General features: G+C 38.1%; 1 protein-coding gene across 1 annotated transcript; it reads right to left on the bottom strand.

Annotated features, from left to right (window-relative positions):
• Positions 1–1546: 1546 nt before the first annotated feature.
• On the bottom strand, positions 1547–7353 carry PRL (prolactin). The gene is made up of 5 exons (XM_059481696.1): positions 7317–7353; positions 5662–5843; positions 5166–5273; positions 3586–3765; positions 1547–1738 (listed from the first exon to the last, which is right to left on the bottom strand). Exons 1-5 carry the CDS (start codon positions 7351–7353, stop codon positions 1547–1549), a joined length of 699 nt encoding a protein of 232 aa, XP_059337679.1.
• Positions 7354–14116: the final 6763 nt, after the last annotated feature.

Below are 14116 nucleotides of genomic sequence, written 5' to 3'. Positions count from 1 at the left end.
CTGTAAAGGTGATTTTTATAGATTAAAATTGGGCTTAGTGTATACTTATCCAGAAAAAGCCTGAGGCAATCAATGATTGAAAACATGAAGAGATTAAGAGGCCATTATATGTATATATACACAATTAGAAATGCAAGTATCATCGTGTTCTTGGAGAAATGGCTAAAATGAGACCCTCCTAGCAGTTGGTATTGTCTAATCTCTTACGTCAATACCAATTATGGCTGTGCTTATTTGCTATGGTAATGAAAGGCTTCAGCCCTCAAACCCATCTTCTCTGGTGCTTTGCTCTTCCTCTGAGCTGGCTCCAACCTGGAGCAATGCAGCATGCATGTCTAGGGGGAAGCCAACTCCAGGAGGAGCTGATTTGAAATTAAGCTCCTGTTTGCTGAAACTGTGTGATGAAGCCAAGGTTGAGTTTATTTATAGCTTACAAAGACAACATATAGGTATGGTCTATGGTCAATGGCTTCCTTTGCAATTTGGCTTCTTACTTGCTGTGTGACTGTAAGCCAGATTTTTTCAAAAGTGGTCAATATTTCGAGCTTTACAAATTTTCAGTATGTAACCATAGTGTTTTCAAATGAGTGTCCTAAAAACTTTTTGACTCAACCCAAAGTGAATGGAGACACATTGGGTTTAGCACAAAAGACTCGTCAGCTCATCTGGTGCCTTTTAATGGCTTCAAAATTCTCCAAGTAACTGTAACCACCACACTGCTTGGGAGGAATGTGAAAGGTAGATGGATATGATATGAATGCCCAATCGTTGCCTTTTGAGACTACGGAAACCAGTTGGTTCCTTTGCCCTCAGATAGTTACCTCAAATATAGTGAACCTTCCCTTGGAAATACCTTTTCTCATCAGTAGAGATGTAAATATATCTTCATCTCTGTCCTTAAAAATCTCTGTCTTCTCTCTCCATGAATTGCATGGGGAATCAAAGGCTGTGTTAGTCAGGATGGATTTCTTAACCTTCCTCTCTCCTGCTCTGACAGATTTTGTACCAAGTAAAAGAGTTGATAAAAGCAAATTGGATTTCAGAAAAAAATTTCCCTTTAGGGTAGTTTGGTGTGATTAATCTGCCTTTTTATGTCTCTACTTTTTGTTTTCTCCCTTTTTGGAGAGGGTGTAAAGACCAATGCAAGTAAGAAATCCTGTTATCAGTAACTGGAGATTGAGATCCCAAAAGAGAAGCTACTGCTAAAGGTATACAGCATGCCATCTATTTTTTATTCACTGATACCATCCAGTGTTACATGCTTTTGGATTTAAGAACATTTTTATTTGCATCTGCATCCTTTTTATCACTGAAATGCTACTAGGGGAGGAGATTAAACAGAAAAGTATATTCTTGTCATACAAGTGGTTGGTAATATTTTAAAGCACCTGCACATGTGGTGCTAACTGTTGCAGCCAGAATTCATACAAACACATTGAAAGTTACTGATGATACAGATTCTGCACAGTGTGCCATTTTCATAAAGTGGCAAAGCATCAAGAACACACGATGAATGACTCCAGAACGTGATCAGGCCCATGATTACTCAGCAATTGTTATCGTGGATTAGGCGGCACTTCAAAACCTTGAGATAGTTGTCAATTTTGTGGGAATCTCGACGGAGGCAGTGCAGCAGGTTGTAAAAGGCAAAGAGTCTGGAGTCTTCATCAGCAAGCTGCAGGGATGGAAGTCCATCCCATGGAGTGTAAATCTCATTTTCGACCTCCCCAGAGTGAACCTAAATACACAAAGTGGTAGTAATAGTAAATGATAGCGAGCCTGACTGGATGTAGAAGGCAGAATTTAAAATACTGTCCTTGAAGAATGCTAGTGTATGGCTTCTAATGTGCTTTCTCTTCAGGCTCACATTATTCTGTACAATGTTCTATATCTTAATTCAGATTTTCAATGAATTTGTCAGATTTTTCAGTTTATTTTCCTAAAACATGTGAAAAGCATAACTGTCTCAGTTGTGTTTTAAGAGAACTAGTGTATTAACCAGTATTCAAGGAAACCTGATTTTGCAGAGAAATCAATCCTTCCTTCATGCTTGGCCTCATCAGGGACATCTCCCTTTGGCTCCCTCCACCTTCAAAACTTTGTTAAAACTTGTTCTTAGAAGTTGTTCATGTGCAACAAACAGATGAGGCTCTCAATAATACATATTCAGAAGTACTGGCTCCATTAAAAAAATGCTGAGTGATACAATGACTTCTAATGTTAGAAAGCTACATGTGGGAACACATGTAGTGAGTTAGTATCTGAGGTGAAGACTGGTTTAGGTCTCCCTGTTTGAAGGCGATCATTAATTTTCTTTTATCACATAAATCTGCCTTTCATAGCAGGAAGAAAGTCTGTGCCTATTGGTTCTTGTGCACCATTCTTATTTCACACAAGTCATACTTTGAAAAGACATATAGGAGAGTATCTGTGGAACTGTTATCATTCAGTTTAAGCAAAAGGCAAAAAAAAAAAAAATAGACCCACTATGACTTAAAAATATGGTTTGACACTAATGAATGAGCCAGTCTTATCTCTTTTTGTAAATAATGTGAATGAGAAGGTGGTGACAGGGCAACTGGAGTAGCACCTGACTTCTTACTCTTATCTTGGACCCTCAGCTGTGCCCTTTTTACACATGGATGTGTGATAGAGATGTATTTGATTACACTGATAAATGTATTTGTAGCCTGGATGATATAAGGTTTCTGAGTGAAGAGACACCTAACTGAATGAGAGACCTTGAGTGATCTAGTGGAAAGTGGTGGATACAATGATGGTGGCACTCTTTGTGCTGTTCAGCTGCTCAGAGCAGTGAAGTCAGAACCTCCTGTCAGCCTCTAACTCACTGACAGAATGATAAATTCACCAACCAACAGAGGTCCCTTTAAAAATAAACAAGCGAGAGCTGGTTTTGTTCAGGAAAGCTTTCAATCAATTAGTGGCAACAAGAGCTATTCAAGTATGGGTTTTGTGAGACAACAGCCTTGTTGTCTAAACTCACAAGTATAGGGGGAGCAAAGTCAGACCCAGAGTCCAGAGGAATCAATGTGGTGTGAAAAGAGAAATGAAAGATATCAAGGTTACTTTTTATGCCACATCTTTGCAATAGCCCAGACTCACAGAACTGTTTTAAAAACAGTACCTGTTTCCAAGACCTCTGCATAATACCTATTTGTATACAGATGCATATAAATATGCTGAAACATATATATATATATATATATATGAATATGGAAAAAATTGGGATGTATCCTTAAACAAACAGGATTGCAAACTGAAAAGGCTCAAAGATAGAATGACCATAGTCAGTCCTGATGATTACAGCTTCCCCTGAAGCATAACTCCATGGGAGTGTCGTGGGTTATTCTATGACAATCATATCACATTGTCTCTTTAGAAATTGCAAGTTAGCAGAAGAAATCTGAAAGAAGAAAGCTGAAAAGTTCTCAGAATCGACTACTTTGTCTTCCTTCTTTATTTTCACATCTACTGTTTCCTTTTGTATTCCAGGTAGGGAGAGCCTACCAATGTACGTGTCTTCCTTAAAGCAACTGGCTGGAAGGGTGTTAAGGACTGACTTACCCGCCCAACTATTTTCTCCATTCCTTCTAGAAGTCGCTTGTTTTGTTCTTCAATCTCCACAGCCTTCCAGAGAATGGTTTCTGGAGCTTCTTTGATTCTTTGTACTTCAGAGGCCAGGTGGATCAGGGGATCATTCCAGGAACGCAGAACTCCCAGAATTAAATTCAGTAGGTCTTCATGCTGCACACCCATAGAAAGGGAAGGTGGTTAGAAGAAGAAAGCTAATTCTGGTAAAATTAGAAGGCATTTAGAGCAGTGTCCTCAGATACTGTGATTTAGGAATTTATTCCATGACCTATCACTGAATGTGCCCTATAGCCCTTAGATACCTCTGTGCAATTGCATTTTCAAAGTTTGTCATTGGTATCATCATGTTCCACAATATTTGCATGAGACATTCTGAGGTGGGAAATATAATTGAATACTCTCAGCATTAAAAAATAGCAAGCATAACTTTGTCTCATCTCTGTGAAAGCAAATCCAGAGCTCCTTATCTGATTTTTGATGAACATTTTAAATTCCACTGATTATTTTTATACTTTTTTTTTAAATTTAGTATTGACTGGAAGGTGCATATTATGGTAAACCACCAAATAGCTTTTATTGCCTCTACATAACTCATCTGTCCTCCCCTTTGAACAACAGCACTTCCAGCAGTAGCTCTCTGGTTTTAAAAATTGTCTTTTCTTGTGGGCAATAGGAATTCATCAAGCCTATGGTTCAGTTCGTGGCAGTATTAAACCTTTTCTTCTTTGCTAGATGCACAACCCAGGGCTGTGAATTCTATTGCTCCCACTAGAATTTCTAAATGACACACTGAGAAGCTGGTGATACTGTGAGATTGTGAAGATATCACCACCACCATGAAACTTGTAGAAATTTTGCTCTGGAACAGCCCCATTTTTACAGCTCTGCTTATTTTTTTCTCCAGAGAATTTTCAAACCATATCTGTGAGCATAGACTGAATGAGATCATCCTCACTAAAGTTTATAATTATTGTAAATGATGTAGGTATGTAGTGTGTTTCTATTTACACGTATTTTGCAGATTTTCACACTAGAGTCTTTGTATTTGGATGATGATGGGACCACTTAGCCTACTGGTAACAGAAAGAATGTTTTTTATTAATGCCAGTGTTTTGAGTTACTGGAAAACTATTTACCTCTATCTATATACAGCAATGTGTTCTTATGTTTGTAAATACATTAACTGTGTATAAGATATTTTAAGATAATGTTTAAAGGTTGTGGTGCTCTCAGCACTGCATGAACACAATAAGCAGCATTGCTCCATGAGGTTGTATTTTAACTGGAATTAAGATGCAGTGAATAATGTACCATACAGGAAAAGGAAGGGATGATGAAAGTCACTAGAACTTACACATGCTCTATGGTTTGTAACTTAGCATCTGCAAATGTTAAACCAACTTTGACTTTTTGATGCTTTCCTCTTCCTAGCTTTTTAATTCTAATTGAGTTGATCTCTCTCACTCTGAAAGATGCCTCACTATTCTGTAACCCTCCTTCCCTTTCTTCCCCTGCTCTGTCTTACACTGAATTACACTGGAAGTGGGACTCACATGAATCTGCTGAGCCTGCTCCTTATCTTCAGGAGTGGTTAAGGATGCAGTGTGGCAGCTGTTGACAGCTTTTGCAATGAAACCCCGGCCCTGGGCGTAGCGTTCATCCTGTAGATCAGCACGGACAGGTGTTATTAAGATAGAAAAGTAGGAGCTTCAGCTCAAACACTGTGCTAGCTAATCGTTGTTCCATAGCTTTTATCACTGCTTTTATGCTGTAAAGGTCAAAAGTTTCTGGTGAGTCTCTAGAGTGGAACTGGCACCCAGCAAAAACAAATGTTCCACAGATGAAGAATGATGGGAAAATTGCATCTTTTAATAGAAGTGCTGGGGATCTTAGCAACATTCAGGACTATATACCAATTTGGTCACCATTGGGACTTTCACCAGACAGCAGTCATACTTGTTTACTTATTATATGTTAACAGATGTTTGTGATTAAAAAGTATTAAATTGCAATTTTATATTTTCCTGCTCTCAGGAAAAGACTACTTACAAATTCATTGAACATTTCCGAAGAGAGATAGTGAATGTAGTGTGAAAGTTTAACTGCTCGGTCAAAAAGCTCCTCAAGGGAAAGCTGGCAATTGACGGATCCATTGGGGCAGATTGGCATAGAGGTCACTCCCTCCTTTGTCAGAAGCATGTGGGACACCAGAAGGGCCGCCAGCAACAAACCTGTTCAAGTTTAAAACATGGTGAAATGGGCACACATTGACTTGCAGGTGTATTTAGAAGCAGCTGTCAGAGCCAGATGCTGGGTGATTTGGGTTGTGCTGTCACACAGCTCAAAGTACCCTCTGTGCTGGTTGCTCCAGCAGTTCAGGGCAGACACACTGTAATTCTATAATTCTTTTATCCTTTCTGCCCTTTATCATCCTGATGGTATAGCAGAGCCAGTTACAGAGTTTGAGGAGAAGGAGACAAGGCAACCTGTGCTGCACTGTACAGTGTATTCTGAAGTCTCTTACTACATGTCTGGCTTTATAACAGAGTGATAAACAGAAGAAAAAACAAATCAAACTTCTTCACAGTGCAAATATAGATACATATTTCTATTTACACAGGTATATAATTTTGGAAAATAGATTGGTCTTTTTTTTTCTTTCTTTTTTTTTTTTTTTTTTTTTTTCCTTCCCTCCTCCTCATCCCAGAGGTCCTTTTCTTCTTGCAAACATTTGGAGTTAAAATTAATTTTTGTGGGAGGGTGGTTAGGTCACTCTTAAGGCTGTGATTGTCCTGGGAGTTCCTTCAAAAGATTTCCAGCAGATGTGCTTCTTTGCTCTTTAGAGTTTAACCCTAAATTTCCTACTTCTAAGAAATCTGTGATAGTTTTTGCCTTTTCTCCTGAGCTTCTGAAACTGATATAGAGGACTTCTCATTATCTAAAGCATAAAACCTCATCTGCTTAAAGATTTTCATGTTAACTTAGCAGAGTGAAGTTTTTTATTCAGTGAAATAAAATATACAGAGAAAAGCAATGGCAGATAATTAAAATATTTGGTAAATGAACGTACTTGTTCTGAGACTTTTACCTCTGGAAATTGATGTGTTACCTATATTGGTTGACTAGACTTATTTAGAAATGCTCAGTGAAAGTGTGCTTCATAAATCAGCAAAACTCTCCCTAAGGATGTCACGTGATAAGTTTCTTTCCAGGTCTACATTCAAAAAAGTTGGATTTACACAATATTGAAGTAAGCCTTCCTCCTCCCCCATGAGCAAGGTACATGCTGGATACTGCATTTAGGAAAGTACTCTAAGGAAAAACTGTGAAAACCTGAGACTTGTTGGCTTGGAAAGTCGATGAACATTTTGAAAACATTAATTTCAAAATTACCTCATCACCTCTAGATTTGTGGGTAATGACATCTAGTCATAGCCTTTTGAGTGGTGCAGCAAACCAGTCCAGATCCAAACATTCATGTGCAGATGTGACACCCTTCAAGCCAATTTTTTGTTACACCACCCTATGCAAAGATACTCTTAGAAGACAAAAGGCATCAAGTTCCTTTCTTCAGGCCCTTTCTGGAAAATTATGTGGCTGGAAGACCTCAGTCTCTAGATTTGTTACATTTCAGATGCCTCCTAATTCAATCAAAATGGAAAGAAGTATAAAAATTTTCAGCAGGTGAATGTCAAAATTCTTACCTTTCAGTGAAGCCCCCCTGGTGCTCATGGTCGGCATCCTGGATGGTGACTCTCTCTACCAGAAAGACACCTCAATGCTTGCTGCTGCTCTCCGCACATACCACTTTTATATACACCATCCAGGGTCCATTTTGCATACATTCAACAGGTTGTGGAGTTTGCCTCGATAATTACAAACATCAAATTGCCTTTCTTCCACATTCATATTCAATATTTTTTGGTTCTTTTTTTTTTTAATTTTAGCTGTGAGGGGGAATTTCATTAACAAGTTGAGCTGTGGGATCCCAAGTACGATTGAATGAAGAGAGTGCCAATATTTTGCCCTGAATGAGGTGAAAATGCCATTGATCTTGGAAATCTCCAGTTCTGAGACAGATATTCTCAATGCTTCTAGCCTGCTGTTCCCACTCCCCATGACAGTCTTCTCACCTGTCCTTGTTGCTTCAGTCATCTAAGCTTTCTTAAATTAAAATTCTGGCTATTTGTGGGAGGCAAACAGTAGTTTACAGGATCCCCATTGAGAGAAATAGCATAAATTGAACAGAAAATTGTCCAGAGTAAAGGGAACTGAGGCTCCTGTAAAGACAGGTCACTATCTGTAATATTAGAGATATGACATTCATGGTCAGCTAAAAAATATATTACACAGCACACATCTTGGTATAACTGATCCTCTATCTGAGAGATGTTTAGAAAAATAGGCCGAGTTTTTCCATTTAAAAAAGGAAAAAATTAGAAGAATTGAAGAAGTAGAAGTTATATATTTACTGCTTAATCTGAAATGTCTCATGAATAAGTTAGCATTGTTTAAAAAAAACAAACCCAACCTCTACGAAACCATGAAATTATTTTCTGTACTCAAAAACCCTCTGCGTAAAAGATGGGCATTTCCACCACATGCAAAACATGTGCTGTCGTCAGCAGTGAGGTTTGTTCTCAGTTCTGATGCATCTGTGGTAAGCTGCAAACCAGCCTGAGCAGGTTGGCCCTGTTTTCCTCTTGTCTGAGGCTCATCTGCATGAATATGTTAGCAAATATATAACCTTTCATCTGTTTCTCAGGTCCATTTACCCATGGAGAAACTTTCCAAATTAGATGGTCATGATGAATAAGGTATACAGTGTTAATGAATTTTCTTGCCTTTAGACAACTTGTTCCATACCTGTGGAATGGAACATGCAACCCAGAACCCTTCATTATTTCAGGATTCTTGAAGTAATGATGAACAAGGGAGAAGAAAGGTTAAGCATTTAGGCAAGGCATTCCTTGGGAAACAAGATACTTCAGCAACAAACCAGAACCAGTAACAGATGGTCTACCTTTGCTAAATTCTAGGATTTTTGCTAGAACAGTTTGTTCTGCTTAGAGACTGCACCTTTACTGGAAATTGAGGTTCTGCTGAGTAAATGAAGCAGTTGTTGTCTGCAGCAGAAAAAGTGGCAATTTGATGAAGGCAGTAATATTAGAATGGGGCCACAGCAAAAACTCGAGCACGGATGGTAGAAAAAACGGTTGTCTTCTAAACTGTGGTTAATGGCTTATGAGCTTGATTTAATTCAACTTCATTTGAAAACCTGCCCCAATAAGATTACAGGTGAGACTGAACAATCCTGGTATTTTACATTAGAAGAGTCCTGTGAATTAGATGAATGAACAGTTCTCAACCCATCTGTTGCTCTTTCATTCACTAATCTCATTTTCTTGGCATTTTGAGGGTTTGGTGGTGGGGCCAAAATAAGGCACTGAATTAATTAATATTGGGGACTAGATAACAAAGGCAGGAGGTGAACTCCGTAGTCTGTCTTTCTGGTTTTGGACAGGGAGCCTTCTCTGAGGCCTGATGGCATCAGCTGAAGTCAATATCCTTAGGTGATTTAGCTTGGAGGATAACCTACCTCTTGCTGTGTAAATGTAGACAAGCACCTTAAATGTAGATCACAAGAGAGTGGTTTATTTCAAATCACTGCATGACATTTTATTTAAAATATTCTACCACAAAATAATACTATTTCATTTTGTCTTGCACCTTTCATCCTCAAATACTCTACAAACATGAATGCATTAAAACTGTCAGCAATCAAGAATCATAGGCAGCAGAGAAGACACTCTCTATAAAGTAGATAAGTATAAAGGTGAAGTTCTTTTACCAGGTGTGAGAACTGTCTTTATTAACAGAATATTACTTGATGCAGAAGTTTAAAATATCAAAGTTTTGTTATGTTTTTAAAAGATGATCCCCAAGTGCAGATCATGCAAAGATGAATGTTCAGAAAAATGTTCCCGTATGTGATCTAAATAATTGACTCTTTGGATACACATTTAAAAAAAAAAAAGGTTTGTGTGTTCTTGTGTTTTTGCGTTATTGTTTTGTGCATGCAATGAGAAGTACAAAGAAAGTCAAGGCTCCTCTGTAATTAAATCTGGCAAAGGATGTCAAGAACAAGAAGAAGGGCTTTTTCAAATACATGAATAACAAAGGAAAGCTGAGGATAACGTGGGCCTGTTACCAAATGGAAGGGACACCCTGGTAACAGAGGATGCAGAGAGGGCAGAACTGCTGAATGTTGCCTTTGCACTGGGACAAGACTAGCCTGCAGGGATCTCTGACCTGGGAGACCAGGGTGGAGGGGTGCTGGAAGGAAGACTTTCCCTTGATCAGGAGGATTGGGTTGGAGAACACACAGGCAAACTTGATATCCTCAAGTCCATGGACCCTGCTGGGATTTATCCACAAGTGCTGAGAGAGTTGATGGACACCATAGCAAGGCCACTCACAATCACCTTTGAAAATTGGTGGCACTCAGTAGAGATGCCTGAGGACTAAAAAAAAGGCAATGTCACTCTGGTTTCCAAAAAGGGCAAGTAAGAGGACCCAGGGAACTACTAGACAGTCAGCCTCACCTCAATCCCTTGAAAGGCAATGGAGTGCTCATTCTAGGGGCCATCTTTGTCCATATGGAGGACAAGAATGTGATCAGGAGTCGTCAGTGTGGCTACACTAAAGGCAAATCATGCCTGGCCAGCCTAGTTGCCTTCCATGATGAACCAACTACCTGAATAGCTCAGGGGAGAGTAGTGCATATTGTGGAAAGCAGCTCTGTGGAGAAGGACCTTCGGGTCTTGACTTTCTTTTATAGAATATTTGCTAAATTATCCTGTCAACCTTACTTAGTGGTTGGCTTTGAAAAGTTGCAAAACTGTTTTATTTGGATCAACCCCAAATGTGCACCTCAGATCACATTAAAATTTTATAAAATGATAAAACTGTGGAATGGTTTGGAAGGGACCTTAAAGTTCATCTTGTTCCAAAGCCCCTGCCATGGAGAGGGGCACCTTTCACTAGACCAGGTTGCTCAAAGCCCCATCCAAATTTGTGGAAAATATATTTGGAAGAAGAAAATAAACAGAGTATTTTTTTTTTAATGTAGAGAGTTTTAAATTAAAAATATTTTGTCTTTTATGATTGCTCCCTTTAAGGTCCATGAAACTTTTATGAAGAATTTAAGAACATGATTTTCTAGGATGCTGTTAAACAAGGGCCCTTTCTTCTCCCATCTTCTTCATATAGGGAACAGGAGAATTTTAAAAGCATTCTTTCCAAATGTTTGTCTCAGCAAAACTAGCAAAATGGGGATTGAGTCCTTTCTCAGTGTGCTCTCTGCATGCAGGCTGGTAAAAAGTAGATAAGAACATAAGGGAAAATAATTCCATATGGAGAAAAAAAAAGGTGGAAATATTTGGGAGATTTTTGGTTTACTTTTAATTCTTGTACTAATGTGGTTTCATAAAATTTCAGAAGCAGACATAAAAATAAAATGGCAAAGCATGTTTTAAAAATAATTTATCAATATTGCCACTATGATGCCATACATCTAAGTACACCATGAAATATTAAGTGTGAATCCCAAGCAGAATTCCAGCTAATGATAGCAAAAACCCAGGGGACTTTGCAAAGAATGGAGTAAAAGCTGGCTAGTGTACATTGTTCCTGATACTTGTAGTTTGAGGCCTGTGGCTCAGTGCTCAATAATGCTGTATCTGTGTATTATCAAATAACTTGGCAGCATAAATTTGATCTGGATCACACATAACTGCATTGTGGCACTTCAGCTGAATTATCAGGAGACCATGTTATGGAACTTGTTCTGGCCTGACACTTGACACTGGATTTATCTGGCTCTTGGAGGTCAGGTGACGAGGATCTGACATCTGCTAGGACAGAGATGCACTACAAAACATTTTGTATGAATGTGAAGTGGCAGACTGAGCCCTTGCTGGCTCAGCATTTAATGTCTTGTGGTTGCAATATTATTTATCCAATGCCTTAAATCCAATTTTCCTTTTTCAGAGGTGAAAACTGGTGATTTTGAAAGTGGTCTCCATCCTCCAAAAAACTCTTTAGAGTGGGTTCCTGGGACATTGCTGTATCATTGATGTTTTGACAGCTACCCAGTTTGAGTTTTGTTCTGCTTCTGTTCTGGGGGGGTGGAATAACTTCTTTCACCAGAGCTGGCCTCATTTCCAAAGCTGTGAGATGCAGCCCAGTCCAAATGAGGAAGTATGTAAGTATTTGCACACTTTGACTTGTGAGATATTGCCATAAAAAGATCACTGCTTTAGCTCTTCCTTCTTCCTCAAGAAAAAGTGCACTTGATTCTGAGGCACTTTGAACATCAGAACTCCAAAGGCTGAAGATCTAGTGATTTAAACAGTTCCTGTGGTTTTTGCTTGTTTTCCTATATATTAACTTTTAAGTGGGATTTGTTTCCCTTGACGATGTTCAGCTACAATCATAGCTACAATATGCTACAATCAGGTTATTTTCCATAAGGTCCAGATTTCAGCTAATCATTCTTCAAGATAAAGTAGAGTGAGTTGCAGGATTTTACTCAGGGTAGACATGCCACAGTGGAATTCACTGGTGGGCTGGAATATTATTGGTATTGGTTTTAGTGTTATATTTGTGTAACACACTTCTAATAAAAAGTAATAAACAGTAAAATTACCATCAGAAGACTGGAATTTTCCTGCCAGTGAGTGGGGAAAAGGAGAAATAGAGCTTGGTTTAAATATTTGCATATTTTTAATTCTATGGATAAATGCATCACTGGAAAATTGTTTCCTTAAGTGCTTTGTGGAACTAGAGTCCGTAAAAGTAAGAGGATTTTTTTTTCAATTGCAAATACATTGAAAAGAGCACTGAAGTGTATACAGAGATTTTGAGCACATTTGAATAGGAAGGTATTTCCAGAGATTGTGGTAAGCATACTTCTGTTTTAGCATGCAGTGTTTGATTTTAGTAATGGATAGTAACACAAAATGGCACAGAGCAGTTTGTTCCTGTCCTTTAGAAGTGCATTTTGTGAAGATGCCTTTTTCCTCCTGATGTGAAATGCATATGAAATGCTCATTGGTCCAATAATTTCTGATATATATGTCAGGATTGAAGGGAGAGTAAAAGGTCAGCAGAATTTTTCTTGTGGGGTGGGGTATTAGCTGACAGCAAAAGAACAGGCAGAGATCTATGCTGAATTTGCTTCTTTGGGAGGATCTTACTTTTAGCTGGGCATTTATCAGAGGAAGGAATGCATATTATTGCTCAAAATCCTCTGTTTCATAATGGAATGGAAATAATACTGAAACAATGTAACCTTTACTTGCTTGTCTTTAAGGAAGCATTCAACATCAGAGTTTTCTCTGAGCGATTTCAAAACCTATCACATTTTCTTTTCTTCATGTCTTTGCTTCTGTCTCTAAACATAATATATAAAAAAACCCCAAATATACAAACCCCAGCAAACCCTGAAGGGATGAGGTGTATTTGTATTGGGCATCTCCTATCCCACAGGAAATTTAGAGCCTCAAATCTTACTTAGGATCTCAGTAGAATATTTTTTCTATTCCATCTCATTTAAAAAATATTTCAGTTAAGCTTGACATACTTATTGAACTCAGGCTAGAAATGAATATTGACATAGATTTTTTTGAAAAACATGTGAAATTATTTTAGTAAAATGCATTCACCTACTTCCTAAAACTGTTTTGAGGGGAAATTGAGAAAGTAGTTATCCAGTGACTCTATATTTTGTGCTATTAAAAGAAATTCTGTTACAAGGTAAAAAATGCATGGGAATTTGTATAGATATATATATATAGCAGGCACAGGCCATGGTATGTTGTGTGCAGAGGTTGTCACCTATTCCAGGGTGTCTGGTAGGATTTGCTTATAAAACAAGCAAATTCTTGTTCTTCAAAACATATAGCTGATGCCTGTATTGGACATGAAGAAATAAAGCAAAGAAAAAAATAAATTATTGTCAATAAAAGTGAAAACAGATGAAGGTTTAAAGGAAACATTTTAAAACAGAAATAGAAAAAAATATAAACAAGAAAACTTTTTGGTAGCAAACATTTCTAACCATTCCTTAAAAGGTCAGATACATTAAATTGCACACCTGAAGCATATTTTTATAAATAAAATTCATTATTTAAAAATTCATTAAAAATATTGAGGGTACATTTCTGTCAAATCTCTTCTCTAATGAATATATTTGCATATAATCACAGCTTTTCTCCTTTAGTGCCTTCTTACTCATTTCCTAAGTCCTCAATCTGTAACCTGATCTGGTGGGATTTGCCAAGCTGAGGCCAAAGTCACCATGGAAATGTCATGACACTGCCATTTTCGGAAATGCCTGGTCATTGTGAGTGGCTGACATGGTGCAGCTTCGTGGCTGGGCAGGGGTAGGAGCACCAAATAAACCGTGCAAAACTTGTTTCATTGCCCATGGATTTTTGTG

The sequence above is a fragment of the Ammospiza nelsoni genome, chromosome 1 (genome assembly GCF_027579445.1).
Source record: "Ammospiza nelsoni isolate bAmmNel1 chromosome 1, bAmmNel1.pri, whole genome shotgun sequence".
In the NCBI taxonomy this organism is placed as follows: Eukaryota; Metazoa; Chordata; class Aves; order Passeriformes; family Passerellidae; genus Ammospiza; species Ammospiza nelsoni.
Note: the sequence above shows the minus strand (reverse complement) of the source record. Positions and strands in the feature narration are given on the sequence as shown.

What these genes read in the sequence shown, in the direction of transcription:
- PRL (XM_059481696.1), bottom strand. Translation starts at nt 7,353, where the DNA reads ATGCCGACCATGAGCACCAGGGGGGCTTCACTGAAAG. An exon ending in CGGAAATGTTCAATGAATTT is followed by an intron (nt 5,274 to 5,661) that starts GTAAGTAGTCTT and finishes GCTGATCTACAG; the next exon opens with GATGAACGCTACGCCCAGGG. An exon ending in AGCAGGCTCAGCAGATTCAT is followed by an intron (nt 3,766 to 5,165) that starts GTGAGTCCCACT and finishes ATGGGTGTGCAG; the next exon opens with CATGAAGACCTACTGAATTT.